General features: G+C 39.5%; 1 protein-coding gene across 2 annotated transcripts in view; it reads right to left on the minus strand.

The window, feature by feature from the left end:
• The window catches only part of COL28A1 (collagen type XXVIII alpha 1 chain), a 180,625-nt gene that overhangs the window by 94,189 nt on the left and 65,387 nt on the right, over window positions 1-21,049 (minus strand). For both annotated transcript variants that reach the window (XM_006074585.4, XM_044946475.2), the window contains 5 exons: window positions 19,755-19,823; window positions 17,123-17,191; window positions 6,902-6,973; window positions 6,100-6,168; window positions 2,904-2,975 (listed from right to left, as the gene is read on the minus strand). In XM_006074585.4, coding sequence (XP_006074647.1) covers window positions 2,904-2,975; window positions 6,100-6,168; window positions 6,902-6,973; window positions 17,123-17,191; window positions 19,755-19,823 — 351 coding nt within the window. The remainder of the gene's footprint in view (window positions 1-2,903; window positions 2,976-6,099; window positions 6,169-6,901; window positions 6,974-17,122; window positions 17,192-19,754; window positions 19,824-21,049) is intronic.

The raw sequence follows: 21,049 nt of genomic DNA on the forward strand, positions 1-21,049 counted from the left end.
CTGCAGCCTACCAGGCTCCTCCGTCCATGGGATTTTCCAGGCAAGAGTACTGGAGTGGGGTGCCACTGCCTTCTCTGCCTAGGTGGTGCTAGTGGTAAAGAACTCACCTGCCAATGCAGAAGACATAAGAGACATGGATTTGATCCCTGGGTTGGGCAGATCCTCTGGAGGAGGGCGTGGCAACCCACTCCACTATTCATGCCTGGAGAATCCCATGGACAGAGGGGCCTGGCAGGCTACAGTCCATAGGGTCTCAGAGAGTCGGACATGACTGAGCAACTTAGCATGTCTTAGAGAATGAACTATGTAATCGTGCTCCTCCAGGAAGGACTCCATCGCGCGGACTCACTGGTAATGACTCCTGCCCTGGGCCCGGTCCATCTTCACAGCTGAGGCCTCCTGCTGTTCTGGTTACCCGTATGACCAATGGGCTGAACACACTGGCCTGCTGGGGCCAGATGATGTCAAGGCATGTATGTGCCAGTCCTTAATCCAAACCTATATGTCAGTTGCACAGGACATGGCCAGGATTCTGGCAACAGATAACCTCCCTATTTAGTCCCGTAGCAAAGGGATAAAACATTAACCTGTTAAAATTTTCACTAAAACCAGGTTAAGTGAAATTATGCATCTAGAATTAATTTATTCTACTTTTTTTAATAAAAAGAAGCCAATTACTTTTAAATTTTTTTAATTTTTATTGAAGTATACTTGATTTACAATGTTGTGCCAATCTCTGCTGTACAGCAAAGTGACTCACTTATACCCATATAGATGTTCTTTACTTATATTCTTTTCCATTGTGGTTTATCACAGGATATTGAATATATTAATAGTCCTCTGAACTATAAAGTAGGACCTTGTTGTTTATCCATTCTTTATGTAATAGTTTTCGTCTGCTAACCCCAAACTCTCAATCTGTCCCTCACCACCCCCTCCCCCTTAACAGCCATGCCTGTCCTCTATGTCTGTGAGTCTGTTTCTGCTTTATAGACAGGTTCATTTGTGCCATATTTTAGATTTAGCACATAAGGGATATATGGCATTTATCTTTCTGACTTACTTCACTTAGTATGATAATCTCTAGATCCACCCATGTTGCTGCAGATGGCATTATTTCATTGTTTTTTATGGCTGAGCAGGATTCCATCGTATATTTATACCACATCTTCTTCTTCTTCCATCAGTCTGTTGATGGACATTTAGGTTATTTCCGTGTTTGGTCTATTGTGAATAGTGGTGCTATGAACATAGGGGTGCGTGCATCTTTTTGAATCATAGTTTTGTTCAGGTATATGCCCAGAAATGGGATTGCTGGATCATATGGTTGTTCTCTTTTTAGTTTTCTGAGGAAATTCCACCCCGTTCTCCGTGGTGACTGCAGCAACTTCCATTCCCACTGAGAGTGTAGGAGGGTCCCCTTTTCTTCACCCTCTCCAGCATTTGTTATTTGTAGACTTTTTAATGATGACCATTCTGACTGGTGTGATGTGGTACCTCAGTATAGTTTTGATTTGCATATCTCTAATAATTAGTAATGTTGAGCATCTTTTCAAGTGCCTGCTAGTCATCTATATGTCTAAAGAAGCCAATTACTTTTAAATATAAAATTGTATACATAGAAAGTATACAAATTTTTTTAAAGACCCTTATTATAAAGTGTGAGTATGTTTTACAATATGGCAATTCTTTATCAGGAAAAGCCTTATTTCAAAATGCAAGAAAATATTCATGTTGAGTCAGTATAACTAAGACATGAAGAGTAATCACTGTTGTTAATACAATATATTTCCTATATAAATTGTATTTCCTATATAATGGCTTTTCTCATTGTGTGCTCCTTGAACTTCCTGCAGCAGGAGGTAGTTATTTAGGAAATGCCGATTTTTGGGTCCCACCTACATACTAAATCCAGATTTCTTGTCATGGCACCATGAAATATGACTTTGTAACAAGCTCCCAGGCAATAATGATGACATGGAAGTTTAAGAATCACTGGCATGTAGGGGATGCTTTGCTTTGTATCTGTGTGTATCTTTTTGGGGGCCTGTTTGTTTTAAAGTTGATCTTTAATCCTCTGGTCCTTGAACTTTTTCCTTGTTTCTTTCCTACAATTAGCATCTTCCTGGAGCCCTGAACTCTCTCAGGTGTGCAATTTTTGTTTCCTGACACATCCAGATGACCTCAATATTATCTCCGGCTAAGTCAGGACATGTGCCTATTTGCTTGCTTCGCATTTTCCTTACTTTTCCTCAGCACCCTGTCTCAGGCAGTTTATCAGGACATATATGCCCTACTTTCCACTTCATTGTGCTGATTTTTTGCTCTCTGAATAACTCCATGTGTTGAACACTAACAATGTACCTGGAACCATGATAAGTGGTGATTTAGTCATTCCTTAAAGTCATCACAACCCTGTGAAATAGACACTGTTACCATGATTATTTCCACGATTAAAGTGACTGACCTCCAAAAGTTCTGGGGTGCAGCAGGGTGAGAATCCCCCTCTCATCCCTTTTGAAGCCCCACTGTACATCCTCCCCACATTGCCTCTCAGCCTGGGACTTTTTTGTTCTTGTTCAGCAAAGCAAGGTGATAGAGAATTGATATCTCATATGGTCTTAATGTATCCCAACTATGGAACATTTGGTTGTTAATAAAGAACTAACAACACAGATTCTCTTCTAGCAGCATCAATATTCCAATGAAGATCACATGTTTTATACAATCTCTTTATCCCATTTTGTAATGGTCTGGAATAGTATGTTTTCTAAAGCCTTTTTCATTTTGGAGGCTTTGGTTTTGTATTTCTTAAGAAGGAAACAGTGGAGATCTAAGATTCCATTAAAACCTGACACAAGAACAATCTCCCCAAAGCATAAATAAGAATTTAAGGTACATACCTTTGGCCCTCCAGGCCCCTGAGACCCTTTCTGTCCTTGATTTCCTTTGCTCCCTTTCTTTCCTTCATCTCCCTGACAAGAAGAATTATAAAAAATACAGTTGTTTTATAATATATCCACCTCCATCTTATAGCAACTACATCATGGCCAGACTCTCAGTGCGTACCAACTTCAAAGTCATGTTCCCCAAGCCCAGCTCAGTTGCACAGGGTCTGTCGATGTTCTTGTGTAGATTACATGACTTCAAAACTGTCCAGACTGCACCATTTACTCAGTGTGATTTAAAACTTCCTAGGAGAAGACAATGGCACCCCCACTCCAGTACTCTTGCCTGGAAAATCCCATGGATGGAGGAGCCTGGTAGGCTGCAGTCCATGGGGTCGCGAAGAGTCAGACACGACTGAGCGACTTCATTTTCACTTTTCACTTTCATGCATTGGAGAAGGAAATGGCAACCCACTCCGGTGTTCTTGCCTGGAGAATCCCAGGGATGGGGGAGCCTAGTGGGCTGCCGTCTATGGGGTCACACAGAGTCGGACACAACTGAAGCAACTTAGCAGCAGCAGCAGCAGCAGCAAACTCTGTGTTCAGTATCTTTCCTTGGAGACTTTGATTTGACTTTACAGGTCTTTTGCCCTCTTGGTCTATTTAAGTAGTGGTTCTGAGACAGTCACAGTTTCAAAGAAGAAAGCCACCTATGCTTTTCCACGCTGTTTTTCAGGTTCTGTGCTATTTCAGTTTTGAAACATAAAAGGAGACATTTAAAAAATCAGCCCTAGTTCTTCCTCCATGGAGTTTAATTCTTTCTCCCCAAGGAGGCCAGTAATTCAATTGGTAGAAAGATGAGTGAGCATTAACCCAGTGCAGAGCTACAAATTGCCTCGTGTTCCCCAGCAGGGTTGTGTACACCAGTGCTCCCCGCCAAAGAACTTTGTTACCTTCAACCAGAAGCCTCAGAGCATCCCAGAACTATCCTTGCCCTAGGGCTCAACTCCAAGGCACCATAGCTAAGCATGTGCCCAGCTCAACAAAAGAATTTCTTGGGGTGTGTAGCTGAAGGTGTTAGTCACTCAATTGTGTCCGACTCTTTGTGACCCCATGGGCTGTAGCCCACCAGGTTCGTCTATCCAGGGGATTTTTCAGGCACGAATACTGGAGTGGGTAGCTATTCCCATCTCCAGGGGATCTTCCAGACCCAGGAATTGAACTTGGGTCTCCTGCACTGCCGGCAGATTCTTTACCATGAGGCTGTCCAATATTTATGACATAAGTGACTATACCACCGTCTTCAAACCTAAACATGCATAAGAATCACCTGGAGATTTCTGGGCCCCCCCATCCAGAGTTTCTTATTTACTAGGTTTGTAGTAGAGCCCAATAATTTGCATTTCTGACACATTCCCAGGTGACGCTGCTGTTCCAGGGGCTGCGCCCTGAGAACCACTGGCCTATACCGAGGTCATCAGCAGTACAGACACTCCACTAAAAAGAAGAGAGACCTATAGAATCCACAGGCATGCAGACAACTCTATCACTTATCATGTCGTTATCATCTGCCAATAGCATCGAAATCTACCCCAACTATTTATGTTCTCCTCTTCAGTACCATATTTAACTTACTGACCTAAATGATCCCAGAAGCCAACAGCAGTATGTGTGTGTTTAGTCACTCCGTCATGTCTGACTCTTTGCAACCTCATGGACTATATGGCCAGGCTCCTCCGTCCACGCAGATTCTCCAGGCCAGAATCCTGGAGTGGGTTGCCGTGCCCTCCTCCAGGGGGCTCTTCCCCACCCAGGGATCAAACCCAGGTCTCCCACATTGCAGGTGGATTCTTGACCATCTGAGCCATCAGGGAAGCCCAGATCCACCTAAATGTAGTACAGTGCCCGCACCGCACACTGACTGCTTTGATATATAACATATTCCTGCCTACCACTCTTCTCCAGTAGCCTTCTACGAGCCCCATATCCCCTCGACGCCAGAAATCCAGTTAGCACACATTTTCCTTGCTTTGCTGGTGTATTTGACACCACCCATTGCTTTCTTCTTGGAGCCCTTCCTCCTTGGCTCCCCTAACATGGTACTCTGGATTCAGCCTGTCTTCATGCTGCACGGAATGCTCTCTCTCTCCAGCTGCTGTAAAATGCAGGACTCCAACCTTAGCTCTCTTTCTCAGAGCTGTCTTTCATCCCCACAGCTTCAATTATTAACTCAAAGGGGCTATTTTCCAGAAGTATATTCAGGGAAACATTAGTTCTCCTGAATGTTAATAGGCAATCAACTCTCAAAGTACTTTTTGCCTGATGTTAGAAAGGAACTCTCTGTGCATGTTTCCACTCCCTGCTGCCCACCGTGCCCCCCACCCCCCTGCAAAAAAAAAACCAGATCTCATAGTCTGGTTAGTCAGTTTTAAATTTTAAACATTTAAAATATTTGAAATGCTACAAATGCATTTATATTTCACATTCTCATGTTTAAGGCTAATGACTCAATTTTAGCCAATATTTTTCATAATACGCAGACATCTAAGCTATCAATTACTATTTTAATAGAATTAAAAATAGAACACTAGTAAGTATATGGATTTTATTTTTACTTTGCTCATATATAATTCTTCAGAATATTTATATGGGCATTGATGACTGCACCTAAGAACTGTAGTAATATCTGACACCTTAGAGGTTGTAGGTCTTATTGATGAATTTGGGTGTTTTCCTCTTGACATATAAAGATATTATTCAACAAGCGTTTCTAAAATGTGTTGAATAAATCTATGCCATGTTGTGAAAGTGCCACTTCATAAGGTTATATTTCTTACTACTCTGTGAGATTGTATAAATATTTGAAAAAAACAATTATGGACTTTGATGTTTCAAGGATGTATCTCAAGTCTTCTTTTCCCTTACTGTGTGTGTGTGTGTTTTTAATGTCAACTTGGCTGTTTATTAAGAAAACATGTGTTGAACTCTTCCTATAAGCTTGGTTTTGTGACAGATGTTAGGAAAATGGAGATGAATAATACATACTTGCTGTCTAGCAAAGCTCAAAAGCTAGTGTCCATAATTTTAAGCCAGAAGTAAACGTCTTTGACATAGCAAGAATAACATCAAATTTCTCCTAAGTTGGCTTCTTATTATCAAGACCAGAACTCAGCAGTCTGCTTCCCTTCCCCTACCACTGTGGATTCCATACCTTGAGGCCAGGCTGTCCTTTCCCAGGTGGTCCTTCAGGGCCTCTTGCCCCTGGAAGCCCTGCTTCTCCCTAGAGAAAATGACACCAGTGTCTTAGTTGATCCTGCATAGCCAATATGAATACACCCGCCTTGTCTCTGCTTGGATCCTCCAGTACAGAAAAGACCTTCACTCTAGTCTCAAATTTAATTTGGAAGTTTACCAACATGAATAATTTAATATCAAACTTCAGTTCAGCTCAGAGCAGCTGAAATATCGCGAAAAAGTCCAATTTCCCAGCCAGTTGCCAAAGCAATAAGCTCACTTTCTTTTGGCTCTTCATTCACATTTGGTGGTTTGTTTTTTGAAAAAACAAGAAAGACCTTCAGCCTTACCATCTGCTGTTTTTCTCTACTTATATTGAAAAATGAGTATTTCAAATGTCAACTCAAAATATTTCAGGAAATCTTTATAATGGCCTTACTTCCTGAATACATTTACAGACTTTTCCTTTTTGGAGGGGAGGGAAAAAAAGCCTTTTTCTCAAACTTTAAATAAAAGTGCTTTCTAAGAATCCCAAAGGGGAGTAGGTCCCTGGAACACCATGGCCAAAACACCAGAGAAAAGGCAGAGGTCGTAAGATACTTGGGCTTTGAATTGGTGCTCTTTTATCTGGACTAAGTGAAAAAGGAAATTTAGAGTTGTGGGATATTATTTTCTTAAAGAGACTAAGTTCATCTTGAATGGTTTCATTTAAGCTCTTGCAGGACCAAAATATATGTGGTTTAATAGTTTTATTCCAATAATATGGAAAACAGTGTTACCTTCTTCCCTGCAGCTCCATCTTCTCCTGGTACTCCTGGCTGTCCTGGGAGCCCTATTGAGCCTGGCTCCCCCTGGTGGATGAGGAGAGATTTTTATTTCCCAGAAGCTCACATTTATCACAGAACTTCACTTTAAGGTACTTGCAGTGGGATGCATCTTATTATAATATCTGAGAAAAGTCTAGGAGCAGGGAAATCTGAATAGTAATTAACAGTCATTAAGCTACTTGACCTTGGGCAAGTTACTTAACATCTCCGGATCTCAGTTTTGGATTATGTTGTTTATTATCAGTTGAACTGTGACCAGCTCTCTCCCCCAAAAGATATGTTGAAGTCTTAAACCTTAGCACCAGTGAATGGACCTTATTTGGTAACAAAGTTGAGATGAGGTCATTACTGTGGGTCCTAATCCAGTGTGACTGGTGTCCTTATAAGAGGAAAATATAATGTGAAGACAGACATGCAGGGAGAACCCCATGTGACAGGAGAGCCAAGATTAGAGTCATGTAGCTACAAGCCAAGGAATGCCAGGGATTGGCCGCCACCAGAAGCTAAGAGGCAGAGGAAAATTGTCCCTGATAGGTTTTGGAGGAAGTGTGGCCCTGCAGACACCTTAATTTTTTACTTTTAGCCTCTAGAACCGTGAGAAAATAAATTTCTGTTATGTTAAGAAATTTGTGGTAATTGGTGCCAGCAGCCCCTAAAACTAGTATAAAAATTAGATGAAATAATTGGGACCCAAACATTGCTTCCAACTGTGAAATTCAATTATTGTACCCTCTTTGAAGTCAATTTATAATTTAAGTCCTTTAAAATGTTCAGAGAAAACACATGCTACTATCAAACAGTATAACACTGTCCTGACTCTTTGCAACCCCATGGACTGTAGCCTACCAGGCCCGTCTGCCATGGAATTCTTCAGGCAAGAATACTGAAGTGGGTGGCCATTTCCTTCTCCGAAAGTAAATAGTAGGATATAATAAAAATGAGAGAAAATCATAAACTTGCTGGCAAAAATCAAGAAGAATAACAAAATTAAAAGGTAATAAAAACTTAAACATACTAAGAAAATAAATAAACGTCTAACTGTAATGATAAATATTTGTAAAAGAAAAGGCATAAAAAACAGTATTAGGAATGAAAGGTGAATCTATATACATAGTAAAAATTTTAATTATAGGAAATTTGTGATAATCTCAAATATATTGGAAACATTAATACATGGATAATCTTCAAGAAAAATATAAATGACATAAATGACATAAGAAGGAATGGAAAAGCTAAATAAACCAATGCAATTAAATAAATTCAGTCAGTAATTGCAAGTCTAGACTTCCTCTCCCTCGAGGATCACAGGCTTAGTTGACTTTCCCGTCAAACTTACTAAATTTTTAAACATGTGAAGAACAGATATCCCCTCTCTTGTTTCTAAAACATAAAAAAGAGGGAACTCTATCCAATTTATTTTATGAGGCTAATAAAACTTTGATTTAAAAAACCATACAAGAAAAGAAAACTAAAGTATAGACCAGTCTACCTAAGAAAAAGATTCCAACTTAAGGTTCTCATGTAAATGGAAGAGTGTGTGTGTGTGTGTGTGTGTGTGTGTCAGTTGCTCAGTCATGTCCAAGTGTTTCTGACCCCATGGATGGTAGCCTCCCAGGCTCCTCCGTCCATAGAGTCTCCAGACAAGAATACTGGAGTGGGTTGCCATTCTCTTCTCCAGGGAATCTTTCTGACTCAGGGGTTGAACCCAGGTCTCCTGCATTGCAGGCGTATATTTTACCACCTAAGCCACCAGGGAAGCCTTGGAGGAATAGGAACTAGATTTAACTTCCCACCTGATGCAACTAAAAAAGCAGATAAAATATATGAAACAGTGACATTCATGCTACAGTTTCCCAAGTTTGCTATCTGGATAAAGTTTCCAGGCCATTGTTCAGGGAGAGAGAATCCAGGGAAAGTCCAGAAGTCTCTCTAATTTAAGGTGACAGAGGTGAGAGTCTGGATAAGCCAAGATATCAAAAATTCACAAAATAGATTACCAGAGAGGAAGGCGTGACATGAAGAGACCTATGAAGATCTACTGAGCATCCCCCTTGAGTGTTTAGGTGAATACTGTTCAGCACAGAGTGAAGAAATTACCCCAGGCCATGAAAACAACCACTCGAGAGGATCAGAGAACTGAGGCAGGAGAGATACGGTGCCTGCTCCCAGCGGCAAGACAAAACTTCACAGTGCTGAGGGCATAGATGAGTTCTTTAAAGAGTACTGCCTTACAAAACTAATACAATTATGTAAAGTTTAAAAATAAAATAAAATTTAAAAAAATATATAAACCACCAAATAAACAGATGAATAAACTAGGGGAGGGTGCATATTAAATACAATAAGGAAGCATAAAAACAAATACAATAAGAAACCTTTAATTGCGTCTTGGTGTTGAAAGAGCTATGTTTTTAAAAAAGTATATTTGGAGAGCACTTGGGATAATTTGGATATGGGCCACATGTTAGGCAATTACCTTATTCATGTTAAATCTCTTGGGTGTAATATTAGTATATTCAGTAAGGCAAGGTCCTGGTGTTCCATAGATAGGTATATTCTAAGGTGTTTAGGGTTAAAATGTTACTATGCCTGTAGGTTACATTCAAAGGATTTTGGGGGGAAAATCCATGCTGTGTGTGTACATATATATGCAGATAAAGTGGATGTGAGAAGATGTTAGCAATGGTGAATCTAAGTGAAGAATGTATATATGCATTCATTATAATATTATTTCAAATTCTCTGAGAGTTGGACTTGTTTTGCTTCAAATAAAAAGTATGGAAGATGGAAAAAAAAAAAAGAATACTGCCTTAGTAGTGGGGAAAAATTAGCCCCAGACTAGATACCGCTCCTGTCCTACCCAACAAATCTTAAAAGCAAGATCCGAATGTTCAAACTGTTTTCAAGTAATGTAGAAGCATCTAAGAAAAAAAGCTCAAAAATATTTATAGGAATACAAAAAATATCTAGCACCTAAAAAGGTAAACTTCACAATGTTTGGCAGTGAATCAAAAGCTATTGAGGATTCAGAAAAGCTGCAGAAACACGACACAGGGGATAGAATTTATGAATAATATTAGGATAGTTATTATACTGCATTCCATATGTTCAAGAAACCAAAGGAAAATTAAAACTTGTTAATAGACATGATGCTTTCTAAGGCCCACTTGACTTCACATTCCAGGATGTCTGGCTCTAGGTCAGTGATCACACCATCGTGATTATCTGGGTCATGAAGATCTTTTTTGTACAGTTCTTCTGTGTATGCTTGCCACCTCTTCTTAATATCTTCTGCTTCTGTTAGGTCCATACCATTTCTGTCCTTTATTGAACCCATCTTTGCATGAAATGTTCCCTTGGTATCTCTAATTGTCTTGAAGAGATCTCCAGTCTTTCCCATTCTTTTGTTTTCCTCTATTTCTTTGCATTGATCACTGAGGAAGGCTTTCTTATCTCTCCTTGCTATTTTTTGGAACTCTGCATTCAGATGCTTATATCTTTCCTTTTCTCCTTTGCTTTTCACTTTTCTTTTCACAGCTATTTGTAAGGCCTCCTCAGACAGCCATTTTGCTTTTTTGCCTTTCTTTTCCATGGGGATGGTCTTGATCCCTGTCTCCTGTACAATGTCATGAACCTCCGTCCATAGTTCATCAGGCACTCTTTTTTTTTTTAATTTTATTTTATTTTTAAATTTTACATAATTGTATTAGTTTTGCCAAATATCAAAATGAATCTGCCACAGGTATACATGTGTTCCCCATCCTGAACCCTCCTCCATCCTCCCTCCCCATACCATCCCTCTGGGTCGTCCCAGTGCACCAGCCCCAAGCATCCAGTATCGTGCATCGAACCTGGACTGGCAACTCGTTTCATACATGATATTTTATATGTTTCAATGCCATTCTCCCAAATCTTCCCACCCTCTCCCTCTCCCACAGAGTCCATAAGACTGTTCTATACATCAGTGTCTCTTTTGCTGTCTCGTACACAGGGTTATTGTTACCATCTTTCTAAATTCCATATATATGCGTTAGTATACTGTATTGGTGTTTTTCTTTCTGTCTTACTTCACTCTGTATAATAGACTCCAGTTTCATCCACCTCATTAGAACTGATTCAAATGTATTCTTTTTAATGGCTGAGTAATACTCCATTGTGTATATGTACCACTGCTTTCTTATCCATTCATCTGCTGATGGACATCTAGGTTGCTTCCATGTCCTGGCTATTATAAACAGTGCTGCGATGAACACTGGGGTACACGTGTCTCTTTCCCTTCTGGTTTCCTCAGTGTGTATGCCCAGCAGTGGGATTGCTGGATCATAAGGCAGTTCTATTTCCAGTTTTTTAAGGAATCTCCACACTGTTCTCCATAGTGGCTGTACTAGTTTGCATTCCCACCAACAGTGTAAGAGGGTTCCCTTTTCTCCACACCCTCTCCAGCATTTATTACTTGTAGACTTTTGGATCGCAGCCATTCTGACTGGCGTGAAATGGTACCTCATAGTGGTTTTGATTTGCATTTCTCTGATAATGAGTGATGTTGAGCATCTTTTCATGTGTTTGTTAGCCATCTGTATGTCTTTGGAGAAATGTCTATTTAGTTCTTTGGCCCATTTTTGATTGGGTCATTTATTTTTCTGGAGTTGAGCTGTAGGAGTTGCTTGTATATTCTCGAGATTAGTTGTTTGTCAGTTGCTTCATTTGCTTCATTCTGAAGGCTGTCTTTTCACCTTGCTAATAGTTTCCTTTGATGTGCAGAAGCTTTTAAGGTTAATTAGGTCCCATTTGTTTATTTTTGCTTTTATTTCCAATATTCTTGGAGGTGGGTTATAGAGGATCCTGCTGTGATGTATGTCAGAGAGTGTTTTGCCTATGTTCTCCTCTAGGAGTTTTATAGTTTCTGGTCTTACGTTTAGATCTTTAATCCATTTTGAGTTTATTTTTGTGTATGGTGTTAGAAAGTGTTCTAGTTTCATTCTTTTACAAGTGGTTGACCAGATTTCCCAGCACCACTTGTTAAAGAGATTGTCTTTAATCCATTGTATATTCTTGCCTCCTTTGTCAAAGATAAGGTGTCCATATGTGTGTGGATTTATCTCTAGGCACTCTTATCTATCAGATCTAGGCCCTTAAATCTATTTCTCACTTCCACTGTATAATCATAAGGGATTTGATTAGGTCATACCTGAATGGTCTAGTGGTTTTCCCTACTTTCTTCAATTTTAGTCTGAATTTGGCAATAAGGAGTTTATAATCTGAGCCACAGTCAGCTCCCAGTCTTATTTTTGCTGAATGTATAGAGCTTCTCCATCTTTGGCTGCTAAGAATATAAATATCTGATGCTTAGAAAGCATCACTATGAACAAAGCTAGTGGAGGTGATGAAATTCCAGTTGAGCTATTTCAAATCCTGAAAAATGATGCTGTGAAAGTGCTGCACTCAATATGCCAGCAAATTTGGAAGACTCAGCAGTGGCCACAGGACTGGAAAAGGTCAGTTTTCATTCCAATCCCAAAGAAAGGCAATGCCAAAGAATGCTCAAACTACCGCACAATTGCATTCATCTCACATGCTAGTAAAGTAATGCTCAAAATTCTCCAAGCCAGGTTTCAGTAATACGTGAAGCGTGAACTTCCAGATGTTCAAGCTGGTTTTAGAAAAGGCAGAGGAACCAGAGATCAAATTGCCAACATCTGCTGGATCATCAGAAAAGCAAGAGAATTCCAGAAAAACATCTATTTCTGCTTTATTGACTATGCCAAAGCCTTTGTGTGGATCACAATAAACTGTGAAAATTCTGAAAGAGATGGGAATACCAGACCACCTGACCTGCCTCTTGAGAAACCTGTATGCAGGTCAGGAAGCAACAGTTAGAACTGGACATGGAACAACAGACTGGTTCCAAATAGGAAAAGGAGTACGTCAAGGCTGTATATTGTCACCCTGTTTATTTAACTTATATGCAGAGTACATTATCAGAAACGCTGGGCTGGAGGAAGCACAAGCTGGAATCAAGATTGCCAGGAGAAATATCAATAACCTCAGATATGCAGATGACACCACCCTTATGGCAGAAAGTGAAGAGGAACTAAAAAGCCTCTTGATGAAAGTGAAAGAGGAGAGTGAAAAAGTTGGCTTAAAGCTCAACATTAAAAAAACTAAGATCATAGCATCTGGTCCCATCACTTCATGGGAAATAGATGAGGAAACAGTGGAAACAGTGTCAGACTTTATTTTGGGGGGCTTCAAAATCACTGAAGATGGTGATTGCAGCCATGAAATTAAAAGACAGTTATTCCTTGGAAGGAAAGTTATGACCAACCTACATAGCATATTGAAAAGCAGAGACATTACATTGCCAACAAAGGTCCGTCTAGTCAAGGCTATGGTTTTTCCAGTGGTCATGTACGGATGTGAGAGTTGGACTATAAAGAAAGCTGGGCACCAAAGAATTGATGCTTTTGAACTGTGTTATTGGAGAAGACTCTTGCGAGTCCCTTGGACTGCAAGGAGATCCAACCAGTCCATCTTAAAGGAGATCAGTCCTGGGTGTTCTTTGGAAGGACTGATGCTGAGGCTGAAACTCCAGTACTTTGGCCACCTCATGCGAAGAGTTGACTCATTGGAAAAGACTCTGATGCTGGGAGGGATTGGGGGCAGGAGGAGAAGGGGACGACAGAGGTCAAGATGGCTGGATGGCATCACCGACTCGATGGACATGAGTTTGAGTAAACTCCGGGAATTGGTGATACACATGGAGGCCTGGCGTGCTGCAGTTCATGGGGTTGCAAAGAGTCGGACACGGCTGAGCGACTGAACTGAACTGAACTGACTTTCCCTATAGACACATCATAGTTAATTGAAAAGTACAAAAAAAGGAAACAATTCACAATCATAAAAATGTACCCAGGGTACCTTTTTAACTAAAAAAGTAGAAGATGTTTATGGATAAAATGAAAACTATTTTTGTGAAAAAGTAGAGAGTTTTACTCTGTGGTTTGAAAGACTCAATGTTTAATCTGAAGATTCAGTGCAATTTCAAAAACTCCGATGGAATATTTTGTCAAATTTGACAAGCCATTTCTAAAATGTATATGTTAGAACCAAGAATAGCCAGGGAAGAAGATGACAGTATTTTCCCTATGGATGATAAAACATTATAAATCATAATCCAGACAGAGAGATAGTAGCACTGAGAGATATTAGTAGGCATATGGAGTGTCATAAAGAACTCAGGCACTGATATTCACACATATAGAAACTTGATGCATAACACTGGAGGTATTACAAGTCAGTGTGGCAATTTAATAACTGATGCTAGGATATTTGGTTAGCATATAGGGAAAACTAGATTTCCTACCTTGCCCTAGCCACAAAAATAAATTACAAGTGTATTAAAGACATAAATTTTAAAAAGTAAAACATCAACATTTTCAAAAGAAAATATGTTAAAATATAGTATGACTTTAGGGTCAAGACATGTTTTAAAATAATATTCCAAAAACCCAAACCATAAAGGGATAGAAATACATCAAAATCAAAAATTTCTATGCACTGAAAAGCACTCTAAGTAAAGTGAAAAAGACAAGCCATATCTTAAGCTTTGAGAGGAATACTCAGTATCCAAAAAATGAGTATCTACAGGAATTTATAAAAAAGAAAAACCGAGGTCCATTAAGCAGTCAAAAACTGTTCAGTTAGTTATCAGGGAATAAGAACTGAACCAATGAGATGTATTTTTTTACACATTTCACACTGGCAAGAATGTAGCAAAAAGGGCATTGCTGTCTGTTGTTGGAAGGAGGGTAAACTGGTCCGAACACTGTACCCATTGTCTATTTGGGGCAGAATTTTCACAATATGAAAACTGAAAACTTGTATACTCTGTGATCTTCCAAGTCACAGCAATCTGTCATCTATTGATAGGAGAAATTTATATCCTTACACAAGACGAAACCCAGAGAATGTTTATGGCAGCATTATCGGCAAATGCACAAAATAGAAAGCAATTTAAATGTCCATCAGTAATGAAGTATTCTCATACAGTGTAGTATCACAAAGCAATTAAACTGAATCAAAGGCATATAAAAACACAAGACACAAGGCTGAGTATAAATATATTGCTGAATGATATATTATGTAAAGTTCAAGAATACAAACAAGCAATATATGGCTTATGAATAAAATTGTGAGAAAATCATAAACTTTGAAAGAATGATAAACACTAAATTCATGATAATGATTATGTCTGGGGAGGGAAGAGGTGAGACAGCAGAATTGGGGAGCACAGACAGAGACCTTCAGCTATATCTGCAATACTTCTTTAAAACATTCTAGAATACATGAGGCAAAATGTTGATATTTGATAAAGCTGGGTTGTGGAATACATGGGTGTTCTTTGTTATTCTCTACAGTATATTTTAAGTATATAAGATATATTTAAAATTTTAAGTGTATTTTAAGTATTTCATTTTTTAAAATGAGGGAATCTTAAGATTACATGTCTATTTAGTGCAAGATTGGGATTTGAATTCAGGTAGTCTAAGTGCCTCATAGTCTTGCTACCCTATATGGCTCCTCTGAAATTGGCATTAAATGACATAATAATATATACACATATATATTATAGACAAGTAGACATGTATAAACATAAACATATATATATGTAAATACATGTATACATACATGGCATATTTAGTACTTAGCACATTGTATGACACAGCAAAACCATTCAGCAAATGGCAGCTATTATCACTATATTAGTATATTTTTTGTCTCTTGCAATTATGTTTATGTATATGAAACTTGTACATATTTGTCTTAGACCGTATCTTACATATTATTTTAATACCCAAACTCTCTTAAGAATCATGACAGTGACTTCAGAACAGTGATGGATTTTAATCCTCAGCATGGCTTGCCAGATTCTAGATGCCTTCAGGATGAGTTATCGAAATTGTGAAGGGTAAAACAAGGATCCATTTATTATTCATCAGCACTTATTGAGTGCCTATTGTGTCCCTCAAACTGAGGATTCAGTAATAAAGAAGAAAAGGAAACAGAGCCCCTGCCCCAGTGGGGTAGCGCTGTTCAATGGAGATATAAAGCAAGCCATATATGTGATTATAATTTTATTAATAGCCACACTTACAACTTTAAAAGAAACAGATAAAGACAATCCTAATAATATATTTTACTTAATACATCTGAAACTTTGTCATTTCAACGTGTACTCCATATACAAATATATTAATCATATAGTTTACATTCATTTTTTGTACCAAGCTTTGTAATCCAGAGTGTATAGTACCTTTGTAGCAAACTCTTAGTTCATACCAGCCACATGTCAAGTATTCAGTAACGCCATGTGGCAAGTGCCTGCCATTTCTAGAGGGCAGTGCATTTCTAGAGGGTGTAGTACAATGAAGAGTAATTCAAAAAACATGCAAGTTAAGTGGTAAAATCAAGGGGAACAAACAGCGTGCTTTTAAATAACTGGGTAACAATAGTGGGGTGGACACACTTTAGGTTTAGTAAATGAATTTTGAGGAAGTATCTTTTGAGATGAGACCTGAAGGGTGAGAAGGAGCCAGCCACAAAACAAGAGAAGGGAAGTAAGCTTTACTGAAATTCTACTAAATTTTTATAATATGGCAGGCAACAAGCTTCTTAAAGAATCACTCTGAAAGAGGTGAAAGAGGACCTCTAATGCTAATAAATGAATAATAGAAACACAGTCATCATTAGAACAAACTAATATTTTGGTTCTTCTTAAACCATATCAGTTAAGCATCAGACTCTCCTCTGAATAAATATTCTCCTCTGGATATAAACGAAGCTTTACATAATATGACATAAATGCCTCCAACTAGCTTAGATAGGATAAGGCAATGGCACCCACTCCAGTACTGTTGCCTGGAAAATCCCATGGATGGAGGAGCCTGGTAGGCTGCAGTCCATGGGGTCGCGAAGAGTTGGACATGACTGAGCAACTTCACTTTCACTTTTCACTTACATGCCTTGGAGAAGGAAATGGCAACCCACTGCAGTGTTCTTGCCTGGAGAATCCCAGGGACGGGGGAGCCTGGTGGGCTGCCGTCTATAGGGTCACACAGAGTTGGACACTACTGAAGTGACTTAGCAGCAGCAGCAGCAGCTTAGACAACTCACCTTTGGACCTTGTACTCCGAGTCCTACTGGTCCTCTAGGGCCTGTAGGGCCCATCTGGCCAACTTCTCCCTAGTGAGGAAAGAGTATTTGAAGAGTATTTGACTCTAGCACCAAAACAAAAATAACATATACCTACCTTTGATCTCCTAAGAGCAAAATATATCAGCAAAATAAGATAAAACTGAGTTTCATATGCTCCATTCACATATGTGAATATATGTGTATATATGCATTTATCTATTCAAATATAGATATATTTCAGGCAAATATATATATGTACATATATATGTATATATGGTCTGATTTAAAAGACAGGCTGTGTATAATACTCAAAATTGACTTTGAGTCCCCAAGAAGGGCACGTGGAAAAGATCAGCAGTTACAATCCACAGCAACTATAATCGACACATGAGAAACCAAGATTACCGCTGATCCAAAGCAGTATCCTAACCAGAGAGATCAACCTGAGCTTTCACCATTGAGCTCAAATCAGAAATTTCAAGGACAGTAACTGTATTGTATTGAGCTACTTGTCACAGGGGACTCTCGAAGGAATCTACTGAAAGGAAGGTACTCTCAGAGAAGTGAAGTGAAAGTCACTCAGTCGTGTCCGACTCTTTGCGACCCCATGGACTATACAGTCCATGGATTCTCCGGGCCAGAATACTGGAGTGGGTAGCCTTTCCCTTCTCCAGGGGATCTTCCCAACCCAGGGATTGAACTCAGGTCTTCTGCATTGCAAGCAGATTCTTTACCAGCTGAGCCACAAGGGAAGCCACAAGGGAAACACTCAGAGAAGTGTTTATTTAATAATGCTTAGTGATTCTTTGAAGCAACATTAAGGACAGCTGGTTAAACAGTGTCATGCTTCTCCCCAAAGGATAAATAAGGATAAATAATTTATCTTCTAAATTAGAACATAAATTGCCTCCAAGTTCATAGAAAACTTTTATTGGCTAGGTTATTTCCGACTCCATATCTTTAAACGTTTTGGTTGTTGGACCTACTGTGGGATCATTGGTGAGAATAAAAACTAGCCAACCCACGGTAACCCCTACTGATATTACTACTTGAGTTGCTCGAATAAGGTCTCACAAGTAAAAGTAATAAAAACAATAAATTAAGATGTGTAAGTATAGTCTGCCTCCTCGGTAGCCACTGGTTCCACATTTGTGGATTTGAAAGAGTCCCCATAAAATTAAGTCCCTCTGCTGAGTTTGTGATTAACCTCTCTATCCAAAACTTTATTATTCCCTTTCTTGTCTGCCCTGTTCCCATTAGGATTAAGAAGTATCAAAGAAAAGGGGGGATTGAAACTGAGCAGGACCCTGTGGATCCCTCCTGGGTTCAAAAGCTCCTCCATTTCCCCCACTTCTTGTTGTAGATAAAGACTTGAGTCTCCTGGACCAGAGTTCCAAAGAGCAGGCACAGGCAGTTACTAATTAGGGACGTGAAGGAATGCAGAAACAAAGGAAAACCAGTTAAACAAGAAAAGTAATGACAATAGTTCAGTGATAAAGCAGTTCCTTCTCTTTAGGAACTTTAAGTCTTAGGGACTGGCATAACAATCTGATGGATATCTCTGAGTTGTTCTTTAAGAACTAAGATCTGCCTCCACCACCTGCCTTTTGTTTGTAGAAGCTTAGCATCTCTGACTCCATATTGTACCTATCTGTTCTGCTGCTTTAATCGCTGAGTCATGAGCCTCTGCCCAGGTCTGCATGTAGACTTGTTAATTACTAAAGGGGTTCTGCTTGCAGGTTACAGGTTGTGCAAAATTACCTCACATGAGGAGATAAGAAAGTATGAACAAAAATAACGATTGTCTTGTCAAGATTTATAAGAACATCAGGACCAGACTCAGGTCAACTAACCAAGAACAAAATGTTATCACAACCCTGCTTGGACCCTCACTGTGGTCATCCTTCTCTTCTTGATCTTAACCCTTTCCAGCTTCCCCCTTCCCTAGCAATAAAGAAGCTTGGTTTCTATCCCAAATTAGGATGGTTCTTTAGAACATTAGCACACCATCTTCTCAGTTTGTTGGCTTTCTGAAAAAAGTTGTTTTTCCTCTCCCCAACACTGTGCCTCTCGACTTACTGGCCCTTCATGCAGCAAGTGGTATGAGCTTGGACTCTGCTACAGTTTAACCAACCTTGGTTGGAAAATACTCAGGAAAGAAACTCCAAAAATTTCCAAAAGCAAAACCTGAATTTTCTACATGCCACCAACTAAATGCTTTGTAACATTTACAATGTATTTGGTATTAGAAGTTATCTAGAGATGATTTTTAAAATACAGGGGGGAAAAAAAAGAAAAAAAATAAAATAGAAGGAGATAGGACTAAATTAAGGAACAGGAACATCATAAGATTTTGGTATGGGGAAGGGAGTGGTAATCCTAGAATCAACCTTCCAGCAGATGCCAAGGGACAAATGTGAAAGCTGCTAAGAGCATAAAGAATGCACATCACATTCTCTAAACCATTAGGAATATCAGTAGCGTTTTGTGTTAAATAGAGATCTCTGATTCTGAAGTTCATCCCCTCTGCTGCCTTCCAAATGCACTGGCCACTGACCAGAAAACAACAGTTAGAAAATAGATTAAACTCTTCTCTCATTTAGAAAGTTACCTTGGGACCAGGTGAGCCTTGTCCTGGGGGCCCTTGTGGACCAGGTGGGCCAATGGGACCTTGGATTCCCTTTAAAATAAAATTTAAAGAATAATATTAGTGAAATTAAGAAGGGATTTAAACAGGAGAAGTTTCAAATCCTCTGGAGTAAACGTTCAGTTCACATCCCATAGTCAATTACTTGTACGCAATTAATACTTATTGGGTGGGTGGCTGACACTGCTAGTGGAACTACAAAATGCAATTCTACCGTTTTTCCATAGTGAGAGTAATTGTAACTGGCCTGCATTTCTGCTTAGAGTAAAAACCACCTTTCCTAATCCCTGTTGCAGTGGGTATTGCCTGGATTCTGTCCAACGGGATGTGAATAAGAGGATTTGTGCAATTTCTGGTTCATGCTGAAGGAAGGATATCTCTCCATCCACTCTCCCTTGCTGAAGTGAAGACATGGAGCCTGCCTATCCTGGATCAGGTGGATGGGGAAAGCACTTTTGGAATATCAGACTAACAAGAATGAAGAAGCCAGAATCTCTGAAAACCCCAATGAACAGAGGCAACACACCAGCTTGGAGTTTTAAACAGGAGAAATACAGTTTCATCTTATTAACCTATTTCACCTCTCAGTCACATACATATCCCAGCTGTACCAAGGGATATCTATCAGGATGTGAAATTGAAAATTTGACCTAGGCTCTAAGAAGCAAAAGCCTGCAAACCTGAAACTGAAGAATGTTCTAATACTTGCCTTTCATTCACACTGTGGGTATAAAAAAGGAGAAGATATGAGATTTAATAAGGTCTTCTCCAGAGAAAACAGTCTCCTAAAGTGTTTTCTTTGAAGAAAATGGGGAGAAGTTTGCCACATTATAGAAAGGGAACATCAGTGAAACCACTGGAAGACCTTGATTTTTGTTTTTGGAACACAATGGACCAGTGTCTGACTCGTTCCGAAGAAAGCTAAAATATGCTGTGATAGCCAAGAGAGGGCTGGGGTGAGGTAAGCCCTGCATCCAGAGTTGGTCAGTGCAAAGGCCATGCAAGTTTTTTTTCCTGTGGACCAGATGTACTCTAGATTCCTGGAGTTGGCCTGGAACTGCTTTGATTTCTGTCCAAGAAGACCTGGAAGAATAATGGAACTCCAGCTGAGAGAGTCTATATAGAGTAAATATATTCCCAGAAAAGCAGAGGCTGATGGGGAGAAACAGCTGGAGGAAGAGAGTCCTTTGTCGGTGTCCCAGGAGGGGCAGTGCAGGAACCCCACCAGGAAGAATGTCAGCATCAAACATCTGTCAAGA

This window comes from Bubalus bubalis, chromosome 8 (assembly GCF_019923935.1).
Source record: "Bubalus bubalis isolate 160015118507 breed Murrah chromosome 8, NDDB_SH_1, whole genome shotgun sequence".
Lineage (NCBI taxonomy): Eukaryota > Metazoa > Chordata > Mammalia > Artiodactyla > Bovidae > Bubalus > Bubalus bubalis.